The sequence below is a fragment of the Octopus bimaculoides genome, chromosome 27 (assembly GCF_046866305.1).
Source record: "Octopus bimaculoides isolate indiv1 chromosome 27, ASM4686630v1, whole genome shotgun sequence".
Classification (NCBI taxonomy): Eukaryota; Metazoa; Mollusca; class Cephalopoda; order Octopoda; family Octopodidae; genus Octopus; species Octopus bimaculoides.
The window spans coordinates 2,429,501-2,446,861 of NC_142954.1; the positions used below are offsets into that span (position 1 = coordinate 2,429,501).

At 34.9% G+C, this 17,361-nt stretch overlaps 3 protein-coding genes across 9 annotated transcripts; 1 reads left to right on the forward strand and 2 right to left on the reverse strand.

Annotated features, from left to right (window-relative positions):
- Positions 1 to 1,351: 1,351 nt before the first annotated feature.
- On the reverse strand, positions 1,352 to 8,362 carry LOC106867730 (uncharacterized). 2 transcript variants are annotated; one of them, XM_089343556.1, is made up of 5 exons: positions 8,138 to 8,362; positions 3,612 to 3,695; positions 2,596 to 2,694; positions 2,234 to 2,296; positions 1,352 to 1,488 (listed from the first exon to the last, which is right to left on the reverse strand). In XM_089343556.1, exons 1-5 carry the CDS (start codon positions 8,214 to 8,216, stop codon positions 1,373 to 1,375), a joined length of 441 nt encoding a protein of 146 aa, XP_089199682.1. In that variant the 5' UTR covers positions 8,217 to 8,362; the 3' UTR covers positions 1,352 to 1,372. The 2 variants fall into 2 exon arrangements, with proteins under 2 accessions (XP_089199682.1, XP_014768179.1); XM_014912693.3 differs by lacking the exon at positions 8,138 to 8,362 and adding an exon at positions 4,507 to 4,612.
- On the reverse strand, positions 5,936 to 8,131 carry LOC149130787 (uncharacterized). The gene has a single exon (XM_089343539.1). The coding sequence runs from the start codon at positions 8,052 to 8,054 to the stop codon at positions 6,975 to 6,977; it is 1,080 nt and encodes a 359-aa protein (XP_089199665.1). The 5' UTR covers positions 8,055 to 8,131; the 3' UTR covers positions 5,936 to 6,974.
- Positions 8,363 to 8,425: 63 nt separating the features above from the next.
- Positions 8,426 to 15,496, forward strand: LOC106867727 (uncharacterized). 6 transcript variants are annotated; one of them, XM_089343492.1, is made up of 3 exons: positions 9,780 to 9,843; positions 9,874 to 11,451; positions 13,046 to 15,496. In XM_089343492.1, exon 3 carries the CDS (start codon positions 13,357 to 13,359, stop codon positions 15,271 to 15,273), a length of 1,917 nt encoding a protein of 638 aa, XP_089199618.1. In that variant the 5' UTR covers positions 9,780 to 9,843; positions 9,874 to 11,451; positions 13,046 to 13,356; the 3' UTR covers positions 15,274 to 15,496. The 6 variants fall into 6 exon arrangements, with proteins under 6 accessions (XP_089199623.1, XP_089199621.1, XP_089199617.1 ...); XM_089343497.1 differs by lacking the exons at positions 9,780 to 9,843; positions 9,874 to 11,451 and adding an exon at positions 8,426 to 9,321; XM_089343495.1 differs by lacking the exons at positions 9,780 to 9,843; positions 9,874 to 11,451 and adding an exon at positions 9,697 to 9,769.
- The last annotated feature ends 1,865 nt before the right edge of the window (positions 15,497 to 17,361 follow it).

Genomic DNA, 17,361 nt, shown 5'->3' on the forward strand with positions numbered 1-17,361 from the left:
TATATGTATTTACATATATATATATATGTATATATATATATATATATATATGTATATGCTGGTTATGGCATACATAAAGTATTGGCAATTTGGCGATTTTGCATTAAATATTGTCTAGTGGCAGTATTCGACACGAAACCGACGGTATGCTATAACCAATGATATATATAGCTTGACGATAAAAATATACCCACTCTATTACTTATGTTGAGCGTACTGTTTTCCCCCTAACATATGGACAACTAACAGATTGTATATATATATATATATATATATATATATATATATAAGTACATACATGTATGTGTATATACATACATGTATGTGTGTGTATATATATATATATATATATATATATATATATATATTTTGGTGCATGGTCGATGTACTAATAAACATGAAAGTAGTCGAAACGTCCTTCACTTTTAGCTTCTAAGTCTTCTGTTGCTTGTACGCATGTTAGATTTTCATAGCGAGACTAAATAAATGTTTATTTAACATATTGTCTTTGATATCTGTATACACATTCATTCATGTCCGTTCTGTGTTGGTCCTTTTATGCTAGCCATACATACATACATACATACACAAACAAAAATACTCTGTTGTGGATGTTGAAATTCCTACGAAGGAGACTTGGATCTAGGTTAGAAACCAGCTCATTCTCTACCGGCAAGAAATCTTGAAATAAAACTGAACAATGACAGACATACATACATACATACATACATACATACATATATATAATAGAATTAGAAATAGAAAATCTTTGGTATAGTGATATATATTTGAAAGAATGACTAGAAATGACATTCCTGATAAATTTCCCACTTTAATAATTAGATGTTATAAACATTTAATTTAAATGATTTATAAACATCTAATTATTAGTGGAAAAATTATCGGAAAAGCTATTCCAATTCATTGTTTTCACCACTATGGTGTGGCTGGCTTAGAAATTCCTGGCAACAAAGTTACCTTTCATTAAGATAATCTCAATCTGATGATTACCTACGTTAAGCATAACTCACTGCATTGAGCTAAGAAACATATGTAGTAAGCATTTTACTTGTTCCATTCCGACAGTTTGGATTTTTATTTGTATTTTTAGCAGCTTGAGTCGCTAACTATGACCTATATAGAAACCATCAGCTCCTCAAATTTCCTGAGTTTAATCAAATTAAAATTAATCGTAATTATCAAATGAATATATAATTTCATGAAATATTCCCAAATATTTGTCTTCTTGACTTATCAATACTCATCAATAGCTTTATTAAAAGTATTGATTTAATTGGAATGTCTCCAACTTGTTTTACACAAGCTAAGATTTAAAATTATGACAGCTATTTAATGAAGAAAAAAATAAAGATTAATTAATTAACTTACGCTTGCATTGAATCCCATGACCAAAAGTGCACGTGCACTCTCCTGAGATGGAAGAAAAGGTCTGTCCTACAGGGTGCATTTTACCATCATAGTAACACTCTGTAACCAAATAACAAGGAGAAATAATATCAGGTGGTTTAGGCTCATAGTTTATAGAACTGTGTCATGAAAATAACCAATCAGTTTCAAGAGATCAATAGATCAATTGTTACAAAAGTAAAGTTAATGTCTTAGGTAGAAATAATCACAGAAGTAAAAAAAGTTGCTGATTCAGATCATGAAAACTACAGAAAGAGTTACAACCCAATTAATTACAAAGGGGATTAGATTGGATGAGATTCGTGTTCTATTAAAGTCAGTGTGCATATAGTGCACAATGCAGATGTGTTGAGAAGAAAATTGGACATAAGTAGAATCAGATATAATGTGCAAGAGAGAAGACTCTGCTGGTCTGGCCATGTGATGTGAATGGATGAGGACAGCCACATAAAGAATTGCTAACCCTTCAATGTGAATGGAGCTTGTTCCTGTATAACAAGAGAACTGTGTCTGTTCTTCTACTTTAGTTACTCCAAGGCAACACTATAAGATTTGGGTTACAGTCGATGCTCGGACCCAGGATGGTGTGAAATGAACGCCATCTATGAATTAAAATTAGACAGTATAAAATGAATAAGAATTAATTATGGTCCAATTCAAAGTAAATTAAAATTAAACTCTTTAAAATGATTACACATTAATTATTTGCTCCAATTAATCTGAGGTAAATTATAATTACTCCCTATAGGTGTCATCAACATAACATACACAAATCACAACGGTCAATGTTTGACCGGTAAATTACCAGGGGCTGGGGGTGGTACTGATCTTCTTTCATGAACAGATGGTAGTTTAGTAGCCATAAAGTCTGTAAGGAGAAGAATTAAGTAAATTTGAGTTTAATCAAATTAAAATTAATCGTAATTAGCAAATGAATATATAATTTTATAAACAGAAAGCATTGATAAATCAATTAATAGATATGTCATATACGAGTGAGAAACATACCCAAATATTTGTCTTCTTGACTTATCAATACTCATCAATAGTTCAATTTAAAGTATTGATTTGATTGGAATATCTCCAACTTGTTTTACCCAAGCTAAGATGTGAACTCATGACAGCTATTTAATGAAGAAAAAAATAAAGATTAAATAATTAACTTACCATTGCATTGAACCCCATTATCCAAAGTGCACGTGCACTCTCCCGAAATGGAAGAAAAGATCTGTCCTACAGGGTATATTTTACCATCATAGTAACACTCTGTGACCAAATAACAAGGAGAAATAATATCAGGTGGTTTAGTTTCGTAGTTTATAGAGCTGTGTAATAACTGGAACCAATTAGTCTAGACAAATCAATAATTAATAGTTTATAGAGCTGTGTCATGAAAATAACCAATCAGTTTCAGGAGATCAATAGATCAATTGTTACAAAGGTAAAGTTAATGTCCTAGGTAGAAGTAATCAGAGAAGTAAAAAATTTGCTGGCTCAGATCATGAAAACTACAGAAAGAGTTACAACCCAATTAATTGGAAAGGGGATTAGATTGGATGAGATTCGTGTTCTGTTAATGTCAGTGTGCATATACTGCACAGTGCAGATGTGTTGAGAGGAAAATTGGACATAAGCAGAATCAGATATAATGTGCAAGAGAGAAGACTCTGCTGGTCTGGCCATGTGATGTGAATGGATGAGGACAGCCACATAAAGAATTGCTAACCCTTCAATGTGAATGGAGCTTGTTCCTGTATAACAAGAGACCTGTGTCTGTTTTTCTATCATACTTTAGTTGTTCAACACCTAGCATAAAGCCACCATCATCTCTACTACAACTCCGTTCAGTTGAAGGCCTTTTCATTGTTTTGTGAGCCATCTCACTTGTGCTGGGGTCATGAAAAGACACACCTTGTACACTCTGTAGAGTGGCTGGCATTAGGAAGGGCTTTGAGCTATAAAAACCATGCAAGAACAGATATTTGCACTCAGCGCAGTCTTGTGGCTCATGAGACCCTGGTAAACCATCCAACCTATTCCAACATGCAAGGACAACATTAAATAATGATATGCATTTATATATGTGCACACACACACATATATATATATATATATGCCTGTGCGTGTGTGTTGATAGAAAGATAGAAACATATAGAATAAACAAAACAATAACAAACAAATACCAGGAACTGCATAGGAAGTCACAAATGAGTCTTGAAAACGATGATTTTTACCACCAAGCATACTTCTAAGGCTGCGACAGTCACCTGAAAGAACCAATAATAATAATAATAAACAAATGTATAAAAGAAACATTGACTTCATTTAGTTTATTTATTTATAAGAAATGTGTGAGTAGCTTGTTGTTGATTGTGTCTTGTGTAAAATAATAATGTCACAAACGAGGAAATAAATTTAATTTCACAAGATTGTCATTATATACACTGGTCAATTATATCACATGTAGTAAAATCATATGTAAAACAATTAAAGTAATCAAGCAAGGAATTTTAATTAATTAGGTAGGATATATGTCATAATAGGGAAAGAAAATAATTATTATTAACTAAATGATTCAGTGTAATCAAGAAATACATGGAAGATGAGACTGATTTAATTAAAATTAGCTAAAAATAGAATTATTGAGGAGTAAATCTGGTCTTTGTTTCAAATGGGATAACTCTGAGTATGTTTCAGTATTATTTGACCTCTTCAGTGAAGTATAATCTATCTATTATTGCCAGATTTATGAAAGAACTGAGAAAATATTTAGTATTCTAATGAATGAATAACGAGTGGCATGAAATCTTAAAAGACTGACTGTAGTAAAAATTAAAAAATAGCCAAGAACGTCAGCCACGACATCACCCAGACATACCTATTTGGAACTAAGAGAACTTCATTGACAGAATGTTAAATTTGAAATAACAACAAAGTAGTTAAAACTTAAAAACTTCAAGAGATAACGAAAAATGATGAAGAACAAGAGAAATAATGATGATGAATTGTGTAAAGGAATAAAAGAAAAATGGTAAATGTGGAATATGATATTAAGGATTTCTTTGACATCTCCTTTACCTGTTGAGATGGCTGCAATAAAGAAGCAGAATACGGAGAGATGTGTCAGCATGTTGTAGTTTTCCTGTGGTTGGTAAGAATGGTGAAGTTTTGGTAGTTTTCAGGTCTTTTATAGCAAAATGGAACATCAATAGGATTAATGGCTTATCAACAGGATTAACATCACGGAAAATAATCTATTGTTAATGATGTAATATCAGTAGGATTAATGTCTTATGAATAGGTTTAACAGCTTAGTATAATAATCCATTGTTGTTGATCTAATATCAATGGGATTAATGTTTTATTGTCGCGTATTGAACTCCTAATCAATATACAACAAATGCTGTACACTTGTTTAGTAAATTAAAAGCCGCCAGTCAAATGGCACGCACGAGTTTTATGTGAACTTGTCCATTTTATACATGTGAGTGTGTGTGTATATATATATATATATATATGTATATATATCATCATCGTCGTTTAACATCCGTTTTCAATGCTAGCATGCGTTGGACATATATATATATATATGTGTGTGTATGTAAGTGTGTGTGTATATATATACATTTTATGAAGAAAGCTGCAGAGACATCACAAAAACTGGTACTCAGAGTTTCACGTTCCCCATTTGTCAGACAGTTTTGGTTTGTCCAACAAACAGGAACGTGAAACTCTGAGTAACAGTTTTTGTAGCTTTATCAATAAAGCATATTACTCTACCTCCACTATTCGAGTACTGTTTTTTCCACCTTACTTCACATTTACATGCTTACTCTGGTATATATATATATATATATATATATACCAGAGTAAGCTAACTAGCCCAATTGACTTGCTTCTTCTTGTGTTTGTTTCTCCATTCTCCATTTAATTATATATATATATATATATATATATGTATAAAGAGAGAAAAGAATACACACTCTAATACACGACCTATGTTATAATCCCCACTCTTGTTTATACAACAAATGGGGCAAAACTAGCCGGTATACAGCACTTACTCGGTATTACATGTATCTTTGGGTTTGGTTGAATCCAATACCCTTCTTAACCTTATATATATATATATATATATATATATATATATATGTATATATTGCGATTAAAATAAATGGAGACACACAATTGATTCCATTGCTACAGGATCACGGTTGATGTTGTTACCCTTTCTCATACATTCTGCTGTTGGTTGTGTTTCCACTACAGTGAGATAGAAATTCGCAGTTTACAGCTATTTGATCCTTGTTCCTAAATCTGTGCTTATGAAATAAGAAAATTACAAAACTTCACAATGGCATCATCGCTGATAGAGCAAGGGAAATCTCTAGGTGAAATAAACTTACAATCGATCGAAGACGTCTCAACCTGGCTCATGCCCTTCAAAGCAAAAATTTACGTGGATGAATTAGAGGATATCCTAGAAGATAATGACCGAAGTCCTATAGTTATGAAATTAATTTATTTTGTAGAGATACAAGCATTAAAAATTATCTGAGATATCAATATCCCAAAGAACGTTATGAAAATGATTTACAAGGACCTAAAAATTTCAGGCCTTGTGCCTTTATTAGAAAGGATTATTATAAATTCTTTGCCATATCTCTGAGTGGCCGCACACTAGGATTACATTGATCTAAACTGATGTAATCCAGAGAGATTTCAGCATTAAAACAAAACACAAGTTCTCTCAATATTTTCATTGCTCTTCATAATCGTTGTCAGGTTTTTTTCTTCTTTTTTTTAAATGTTTATCACATTTTTTAAATATTAGCTGTTGAAAATAAATCAAAATTATAATATTACTTGCGCTTGTTTTATACAAACATATCGATCAGGTTGTAATATCTTTTATTTACTAAAACACTTCTGAAAGTAAATAGCAAACAGCTGTCAATGTTTACTGATTTCTTTGGCAAAGTTAAGAGAGATTAAAATTTAATTTTCAGTATAAACTTCTTAATTGATTTGATAGCTTTATAAACATCCCATTGAGAACCTACAGCTGAGCAGGTGTTACTGTGTAGCCGAGAAGTTCATGTTGTTACCTAGTGGTTCCTGGATCAATATCTCACTGTGCTGCACCTTGAGCAAGTGACTTTTATTTCAACCTCATTTCAGGCAACGTGAAATACTAAAGGACATAATGTATTAGAGGAATCAAACTTGCAGTTTCATGATCATGCGCTCAATAGCCTAATCACTAGGCTACGTGCCAAGGGAGTTAGCAGGGTCATTGAAGAACCAAATAGAATGCCTTGCAGCGTTCTTTTCAGCTCTCTATGTTCTGAGTTCAAATCCCACTAGCTGAAGACGGGATCACTACTTGTCCTAAATCTGAAGTTGACTACTGACTGTCATTTCTACTAGGAACATTCTAGGTTCAATCCCATGGTCCTTCATGGCTGAAGGGAGTCGGTTTTTTTTTTTTAAGTACTTGTTAGTAGACTATAAGTTCATAATTTGCTAGAGAATAATTCCTCATTTCACATGTAGTAAGCAGCAGTGTGTATTTGTTTGTGTCTTTTTAAGTGACTGTTTGTCACAAATGACTTTCCACACATTCCACAATGGTAGAATTTTTCTCCACTGTGTCTACGTTTGTGAACTAGAAGATTGGAATTATCTGAGAAGGATTTTCCACATAACTCACACTGAAACGGTTTGTCTCCACTGTGTATTATTCTGTGTCTCGTTAAATTACTATTATCGACAAATGATTTTCCACATATTTCACAAGGATACGGTTTTTCTCCAGTGTGACTACGTCGATGAACTATAAGATGAGAGTTAACAGAAAACGATTTCCCACAAACATCACAGTGAAACGGGTTTTCGCCCGTGTGTATTATTAAGTGTCTTTTCAAGAGACTGTTAGTGATAAATGATTTCCCACAGATATCACACTGGAAGGGTTTATCTCCAGTGTGTATCATTTTATGTTTTGTTAGATAACTATTATCAACAAAATATTTCCCACATATTTCACAGTGAAATGGTTTTTCTCCAGTATGGCTACGTATATGGACGACAAGATTCGAATTCTTAATAAAAGATTTACCACATACTTCACAATGGAAGAACTTCTCTCCCGTATGTATTCTTTTGTGGCTTGTTAAATTACTGTTAGAAACAAAAGATTTGCCGCACGTTTCACAACAGAAAGGTCTTTCTCCCGTATGTATTCTTCTGTGAGTTGTTAAATCACTGTTGTTAACAAAAGACTTCCCACACACATCACAGTGAAACTGTTTCTCTCCAGTGTGTATTTTAGTATGTCTTATTAATTTACTATTAGAAACAAAACACTTCCCGCATAATTCGCAACGGAAAGGTTTTTCTCCAGTATGTATTCTTGTGTGTGTTTTTAAGTCACTGTTATTAACAAAAGATTTGCCACAAATTTCACAGCGAAATAGCTTTTCTCCAGTATGTATTCTTTCGTGTCTTAGCAACTTACTGTTAGATACAAAGGCCTTCTCACACATTCCACAGTGAAATGATTTCTTCCTATCATGTATCTCCTGATGTTTGAAGACTTCATTTTCAGAACAGAATGTTTTCATACAAATCTCGCATACAAATTCTGTAATATTTCCCTGTATTGATCCTTGTTTAGTAAACGTTTCACTATGTAAACCTTTCTCACCTGTGTGTGTCTTTTTAACTGAATCTATATTGTTAATAACTGTTGTATTAGAAGCGTCCAGGTGATTATCGCATTCCATATTAATTCTAGAGGAATTCTTAAAAGCTGTAGAAATGTCTGTACATATTATCTATCATGGTTAATGATTACATGATCGATTTAAAAATCGATGGACTTTAAAAAAAACAAAGATAGAAAGTGGGCGGTGCTGTTTACTATTTTTCCCTCTACTCAATAACACCGGTGGCGTACGTTAAATGTCCCCTAATAATTTGTGCATTCAAAAAAAAAAAAAAAGCGCCAATCATTTTTGTCTTATAACTTTATCCAACCCACAATGAAACGAAAAATATCACCCCAAAAATAACTGAGACATCTCGAAACTTGAAAAAAGGGCACTGTCATGGTATTAGCTGTCAGAAGTGAAAGTAGAAAAATCTGACAAGGAACGTTACTGCTGGTTTGAGTTGATTCTTTGGCTACTGACAGCTAATACCATGACTGGCCGGAGCGAGCTATCTGTCTGTCTGTCTGTCTCTCTCTCTATCTATCTATCTATTACTCGAAAGTTATTGGAACAAATTTGACACCTATATCCGTGCGTTTGAAAACACACAGAGTCGCATCAAGTTAGTGAATAAACAGCTGAATATTTTTCTGTCATTGTTTTATTAAAGGCATTGGACAAAGGTGATGTTTGTTCATGTGTGTAGTTTCATGATACAAATAGTTTTTCCAATGTGTAGGAGATATGCAACTTACAATATATGTTAAATACTAACATAATAACAGGACCCCAAATTTTGGAGGAGTAACGTGAGATAACGGCCAGAGGATCTTCTCAGTACCAAGGACAAATTGTGTAAGACCCTATCGAATTCTTCCATGTTGGTAGAAAGGAATATTGCCTGGTGGTACTTGTGGTGAAAGTTTACAATATATTAATACGTTGTTTCTCATAAGGAGGTCATTTCTCGATACATTGACTCATCGACGCGGGACCATTTCATGTCGCCCGATGATCCAGTCACATACTTTAGCCGTCTTTTAATTCGGGACCAACGGCTTCCCTGAACACACTTCTCGACAAAACTCATATATTTCTGAAATTTAAAAAAAAAAAAAAAACCCTCTAATTTCATATTACTGCGAGAAATTACTCTGAAAGAAATCTCTGCAGAAAGGTGAGTAGATTGATTCCACATTTCTTGCTTTATGTTATCGCAGGTTTGTGAGATTTGGCTGTTATTTCTAGCATGTAAATAGCCTGCTTGTGGGGGGGGGTTGACATTTTTCAAACAACTTTTTTTCAGAATCATAATTCTAAAAAAAAAAATTTCCGGAAAACATTTTAAAATGAGGAAATGGGGGTGGGGGGAATCGAAATTTTGAATTTGAGATTTAAAAAAATTTTTTTTTTCAGAATCGGAATCTCCATAGCCTAAAACGTGGGATTCCGTAAAAAAAAAAAAAATAATAATAAGGGGGTGGGGGAAAGATTCAGATTACATATAGTCCATCTGGACCAAAATTTTTTTAAAATTAAGATGGTTAATAAATCTTCGCAGGTTGTTGTTGATCAGCATTCATCTCGGCGAGTACAAATGAACGGACGAGTTAAAAAAACTTTCGGTAACTTGCGAGTCTTTATTCCAAACGCAGAGAAAAAGGAGGAATGATATATGCTACTACTTAAATACACAGAGGTCCCTTAATGGTACTACTTAAATACAGAGGTCCCTTAATGGTACTACTTAAATACAGAGGTTCAGACGCATCTACGTAACCCTAACTCCAACGAGTGCGCTCTGTAAAAACATATCGTTACGTCGATGCATCGGGACGCGAAATATTTTCCCCACGAGAGTTCCAGTCCCCAGTTATGAACTCATTTGCATACAGTCAATCAGAGCTCAACTCTCAAACTAATTTATGAGCGGCGCATATCGAATGATGGGCAATAAGATAAGGTCACTTGGGTATGGAATGGCCATTCTTCTTTTCTCTTTTAAGAATGCTTGTTGTTCTTACCATGGCTGCCTCTGCATTGTTATTTGTGTTACTCTCTTACTTGTTTCAGTCTTTTGACTGCGGCCATGCTGGAGCACCGCCTTTAGTCGAGCAAATCGACCCCAGGACTTATTCTTTGGAAGCCTAGTACTTATTCTATCGGTCTCTTTTGCCGAACCGCTAAGTTACGGGGACGTACACACACTAGCATCGGTTGTCAAGCGATGGTTGGGGGGGGGGGACAAACACAGACACACAAACACACACACACATATATATATATATATATACGACGGGCTTCTTTCAGTTTCCGTCTACCAAATCCACTCACAAGGCTTTGGTCGGCCCGAGGCTATAGTAGAAGACACTTGCCCAAGGTGCCACGCAGTGGGACTGAACCCGGAACCATGTGGTTGGTAAGCAAGCTACTTTACCACACAGCCACTCCTGTGTTGTTTCCTTCGTAAAAAAGTAAGGAGAGAAAGTTGCTAACACATCACCCTCCACCCACATTTTGCCCATCCGTATCTTTACCATAAGGGGCCCTAACAAAATCCGATAATAGGTATACATGCAAATCTAATTACTTCTCTCCTTCTGAAATCAGGCATAGCTTGGCGATTGGTCGTCTTACAAAACCGTTCTTCGCCTTGAGTTTACTTGGTAGAGTGTGCTTATTTAACTTGACAACACTCTCGTGGGAAAAAAAATTCGCCATTGGGACCTCTGTATTTAAGTAGCGGCAAAATCTTTCGGTAATTTGCCAGTATTTATTCCAAAAACTGAGAAAAAGGGGAATGATATTTATTCTAAACTGAAATTTAAAAATTTTTCTCTTTCCTTTTTTTTTTTTTGGTTTTGTTTTTTAGAATTATATTTTTTCAACCTTGGAATTTCACCCCCACAAAAAAATTCTAACATTCAGAACACAGAAATCCTAATCCATTTTAAATTTAAAAATCAATACATGAAAGTGAAAGGACGAGTTATTTGTTTATGAATTTATTCGTTTCAGAAAAAGCCAAGTTAACTTTTGATACTCAACATCATTACCCTTCACAATTTGAATTACATTGTTTCCCCCCCACACATTTACGAGCAGTTATTTAGATAAATAATTATCTAGCTGGGTGTTGTATTTTATTTATCACCGACTTCGTATAAATGAGAGAGTATATTCATATAATTGAAGTTATTCGTGACTGCATCAGATTATGTTAGAGACATTTAACTCATGTCACCGGTAGTATCATTGAAGCTGGAAGAAAATTCTCAATGACCCCGACCAACTTGGTGTGTTTCAGGTAATTTAATTATATTATGTATAGTAATTAACTCATGATAAGGTGAACGTTAATATGAGATATCGAGGTCGGTGTTCGATCACCAGGATTATTAAATATTTTATTTTTTATCACTAATTACGTTAATTAGTTGTTTCTTCACTTTACAGGACAGTCTAAATTTGTTTTAATCACCAATTAATGAGTAATTAGCTTTTCTTGAGTTTACTTGATTCTTCAGGTAACATTGAAATCTAAATAACATTTTCTTTGTATTGCCATCATAATACACTTTGTAAACTTTTAAACTACGTGGTGTTAACAGTTCTGATTAATTTACGGCATAACTGTAGACTTTGTTGCCTCATAATTTCCAGGAAAATGGATACTTTTTGACGAAATTGTCAACAAATACTGCTTAGATGCTGTAAATTCAGAGTATGTAGGAGTTTGTTGGAAAAAAAACTTTTCTGGGAGATTGGGGAGAAGAGTTTCGGAAAATTCACACGACCCGATTTTTATTTTTTTTTTTTCCATTCGTTAATTTCAAGGAAATGAGTATCTTTTGATGAAATTTTATACAAATATACCTTTCAAACTGCATAGGTTACGATTACAAAGAAATTTGTTTGCAAATTTTTTTTGTAAGGGAGTAAAGAGAGGAGTTTCGGATCAGGTGGCCCTTATAAGTTGGAATTTCTCCGTTTTGACGGAGATTTTTTTTTTTTTTTTTCACCGCATCCTTCGAAATGATGGGAGGCACCTTTTTTAAGGAAAAAAAGAAGTTTTGAAAATTTATGATTTTTGTTTTCACTCCGTTACCTCCTCACCATCCAACTCTGACCCGATTTTGGCCAATTCTTTTTTTTTCTTCTTTGCTCTACGCACGTAAAAACTATGGGACAAACCTTTCGGTTAGAAAAAAAGAAATGTGTCCCCTCCTGTCTTCATTTCTTCAGAAAATTCTTTATTATGCAAACAGGTCCAATTATCAGAAAATGGACACTTTAAACTTCCATGAGTCCTTGGAAATGAGGAAACACCCATAGAATCTAATTTAAAAAAAACATATTTTATTGAAAATAGTGAGGAAACAAAGTTGGGTGCAGGATGTGATCTAAAATTCTTAAAAAGAAAAAAATCATACAAAACTTTTATCAGAATAATTTTAATCTATACCATCTAAAGCCCATCTCTGCAAAATTTCATATGAACACTATGAATTGTAGTTATGTGTATATATATAAAATATAAGTAAGATTTTGTTGAATTAGATACTTGGGTTGGAATAATATACATACACAACAATATTATGTTAATATCAAATTTCGTACATTTAGTACCAGCTGAATGATATTTGTGCAGTGTATGTAGACAATTAGACCCAGCTGAGTATAGAAATCTGCTCTTGAGTTATTCAGACATGTACATTATATTAAATATACAGTCTATAATTATTAATCAATTAAAGGAGTCATTAGAAATGGCCATAATTGATTGACAGCTGTACCTCTACTGTTACTCAATTATATTATATATATATATATATATACACATATACATTTCGTTTCTCCAACATTTGTCTTATAGAATCATATATTTTCTTCCTTTCCAGTTGTGCTGAATGTTCCATTACAACCTGTCATACCAGTTCTCCCAGAACATCAGCTACCAGTCACTAATGGATACACACTCTCTGTCTCCCACCTATATAACTTCTCTTTACTATATCCACGATTATTAATATAGATGTACAAGTCTTTTGGCTACAGTATGTATGCTAGAAATGTCCTATTCAAGTACCATATAAGCATATTTTCTACACATGTGAACAGAGTTTTTATGATAATAGATAGCACAAAATAAGATACTGAACTAACTGTAGCAGCTTGTACAATCTGACATTTCTCATTTTCCAAAATTAATATGGAGGATGCAAATCACTTGGACACTTCTAACAGAACTGTTTCTGAGAATATAGAATCAGTTACAGAGGCATGTGATGATGAGAAACCATTATCTTGTGATAAAAAACCTTTATCTTGTAAGCAAAGTCCATCACAGAGAAATATTATTTGTGATGTATGTGGAAAATCTTTTGTGAATTCCAGTAATTTAACAAAACACAAAAGATTACATACTGGAAAAAAGCCATTTCAATGTGAAATTTGTGGGAAATCATTGAATCAGAAGTCACATCTTATTCTCCACAAACGCAGTCACACTGGAGAGAAACCCTATAACTGTGAAATATGTGGAAAATCATTTGTCGATAAATGTTATTTGAAGATTCACAAAAAAATGCACACTGGTGAAAAATCTTTCAATTGCGAAATATGTGGAAAGAAATTTTCTCACAATTCGCGCCTTGTTGTTCATATGCGTAGCCACACGGGAGAGAAACCTTTCCACTGCGACACGTGTGGAAAATCATTTGTGAATAACAGTTTGTTAACAAAACACAAGAGAATCCACACTGGAGAACAACAGTCTTTTGACTGTGAAATTTGTGGAAAATCATTCACTGAGAGCTCTCGCCTTGTTTCCCACATACATAGTCACACCGGAGAGAAACCCTTCCACTGTGAAGTGTGTGGACAGTCGTTTGTTAATAATGGTTATTTAACAAGGCACAAAAGGAATCACTGTGGAGAAAAACTATTTCGATGTGAAATATGTGGGAAATCGTTTCCTCAGAATTCGAAACTTGTTATCCACATACGTAGCCACACTGGGGAAAAACCTTACCACTGTGAAATATGCAGTAAATCATTTGTTCATAGTAGTAATTTAGTAACGCACAAAAGAATTCACTCTAGAAATAAACTTTACCATTGTGAAGCATGTGGGAGAGGATTCGTCAGTAATAGTTATTTAACAAAGCACAAATGCATGTACAGTGGAGAAAAACCTTTCCACTGTGATATATGTGGAAAATTGTTTGTTGATAGGAGTAATTTAACCAGTCACAAACGAATCCACACTGGAGAAAAACCATTCCATTGTGAAGTGTGTGGAAAATCATTCAGGAAAAACTCGCTGCTTGTTGTCCATATACGTATTCATACGGGAGAGAAACCTTACCATTGTGATATATGTGGAAAATCGTTTGTTGATAAAAGTAATCTGACGAGTCACAGACGAATCCACACTGGAGAAAAACCATTCCACTGTGAAGTATGTGGAAAATCATTCTGGAAAAACTCGCTGCTTGTTACCCATATACGGAGTCATACAGGAGAGAAACCTTACCATTGTGATATATGTGGGAAGTTCTTCAGTGCCAATTCTCGTCTTCTAGTTCACAAAAGAATTCACACTGAAGGAAAACCATATCATTGTAATATTTGTGGAAAATCCTTCACTTTGAATTACTATCTTGTTAGTCATAAAAAGGTACACACCGGAGAAAAACCATTCCACTGTGAAATCTGTGGAAAAACCTTTTTTAATAAATCACATCTTGTTAGTCACAAAAGAGTACACACTGGAGAAAAACCATCCCATTGTGATATTTGTGGCAAATATTTTTACTCTAGCAGTAATTTAGCAAGACACAAATTACTACATATGGGGAAAAAAGCGTTCCGCTGTGAAATATGTGGGAAAACTTATGTGAATAATAGTGATTTAAGAAGACATAGGAGAAAACATGGTGGAGAAAAAACATTTCACTGTGAAATTTGCGGGAAATCGTTCTTCGATAATTCTGATCTTATTGTTCATATTCGTAGTCACACTGGAGAAAGGCCCTATCATTGTGAAATGTGTGAAAAATCATTCATCTGTAAGAGTCACTTGAACAAACACAAACGAACCCACACTGAAGAAAAGGATTTTTAATGTTGAAACACAAGAAACCCTTCTTTGTATATGTAAACACAGTCTACCAATATAAACACGCTGGAGATGATGTATTGTGGTGAATAATTATGTTAATTATTTTCATAGAATTCAAGTGACAAGTGAATTCTTATTTGAGAGAAACTCTTTTACTTTGGACATTTTAAACTCCTACATGAATACAAACTGAAGAGAATAAAACTGTATTGCAAAATTCATTAGATATCATTCTCTGTTTTTCTTTTGTTATGTACTGTAGTGTAGGCACTGGCATAGATATTAAGTTAAGAAGTTAGCTTCCCAACCGCATGATCTGAGGTTCAGTCCCACTACATGGGTCTTTGGGCAGGTGTTTTCTATAATAGCCCCGAAGCCAACCAAAATATTGTGTGTGGATTTTGTAGATGGAAACTTATGTGTGTGTGTATTTATATATATCAGTGGTTCCCAAACTGAGCAGTATTGCCCCTCCCCCCTGGGGGGGGGGGGAGAAAGTTCCAAGGGAGCATTGAAGAAAATTAGGGCAATAATGGGGTAGCGATTCATGAAAAAACAACAGAATAATGGGTCCATTAGGTTAAGTTTTATTTGTTAAATATAGTTGCTTTGAATTTACTTCAGAAAGAGGTCTATGTTTGGGATAGGGGTGTTAGGAATGTGGCCAGGGTGTCAAGGGGGCGGCGACCCAATAAAGTTTGGGAACCACTGACATGTATATTAGTTGGTATGGTATCCTCATCTTGATTGTTGCTTCCACTATGTTATAGCTGTGTACACTCCAGCCTTCTTCAGGTGTCTTGTGATTTATCTTAATGCCTTGCCTGAGATTGAACTCAGAGTATCTACATGACTGCACTGTAATTATCTAGCACTTTTATCCACATGTAGTTCATTGCAAACCTCACACAACTGCCACATGCACCTCTGATGGTACATTTTCATAATTTGAGAAAATATTTTATTCTGTATCTTCGTTATGTCTCAAGGATATTTAAACTGGCCATATCCAGCCTAAATATTCTACCTGTTTTATGTTCAAACCAGCCAGATCTGGCCTCTCACAACTACCCTACAATGTCATTCATCATCATTATCAGCATTTAACATCCATTGTCCATGCTGGCATGGGTTGGACAGTTTGACTGGGCTGGAAGGCTGTGCTAGGCTCGTCTGATTTGGCATGGTTTTCTACGGCTGGATGCCCTTCCTAGCGCCAACCACTTCAAGAGTGTAATGGGTGCTTTTACGTGCCACTGGCACTGATGTCATTTGCGTGACAGCAGTATCTGCCATGACTGTGGTTGTGCTCAGCTTGAGGGGTCTTCTCAAGCACAATATAATGCCAAAGGTCTTGGTCATTGCCACCGTGAGGCCCGACAGTCGAAAGGAACTCGGCCACTTTGCCTCTGTGGAACCCAAATCTTGCATTTGACAGAGTAATCTGAATACTAAAGGTTTAAATAACTTGAGTGCTAAATGTTTCTAGGTAGTACTTTAGAAGTTGAACCCACACTCACCGCTTTCTGTCACAGCTGTGGCTACACTGAGAGCAAAAGCATGCGAAGTATGTGGCATCACAGAGAAGTTCCGGTAACAGGCCATGGCAGTTAACACGTTAAAATGATGCTTATGACTTACACTGTTATTTCATCGTCGTTTAACATCCGCTTTCCATGCTAGCATGGGTTGGACGATTTGACTGAGGACTGGTGAACCAAATGGCTACATCAGGCTTCAATCTGATTTGGCAGAGTTTCTACAGCTGGATGCCCCTCCTAACGCCAACCACTCCGAGAGTGTAGTGGGTGCTTTTACGTGCCAGTCAGGAGGTACTGGCAACGGCCACACTCGAAATGGTGTATTTTATGTGCCACCTGCACAGGACCCAGTCCAGCGGTACTGGCTTATTATTAAATAACTTGGGGCTGGAGAAAGGTTCCAGCCAGCCCTAGGATGACATGGTGGTGGAACAGTGAAGTAGACAGTATCATAAGAACAAAGAAACCGGCATGGAAAGACTGGAAAAGTTGGGGTAGCAGAGAATTTATAACAGAAGAGAAGCTAGGTAACAGGTATATTTAATCAACT

Coding starts and splice junctions, on each gene's coding strand:
- LOC149130787 (XM_089343539.1), bottom strand. CDS start 8,054: ATGAAAACATTCTGTTCTGAAAATGAAGTCTTCAAACATCAGGAGATA.
- LOC106867730 (XM_089343556.1), bottom strand. CDS start 8,216: ATGGAATGCGATAATCACCTGGACGCTTCTAATACAACAGTTATTAAC. Junction 2,297..2,595: donor TAATGGGGTTCAATGCAATG/GTAAGTTAATTA, acceptor TTCTCCTTACAG/ACTTTATGGCTACTAAACTA. Junction 1,489..2,233: donor AGTACCACCCCCAGCCCCTG/GTAATTTACCGG, acceptor ATTTGGTTACAG/AGTGTTACTATGATGGTAAA.
- LOC106867727 (XM_089343497.1), top strand. CDS start 13,357: ATGGAGGATGCAAATCACTTGGACACTTCTAACAGAACTGTTTCTGAG.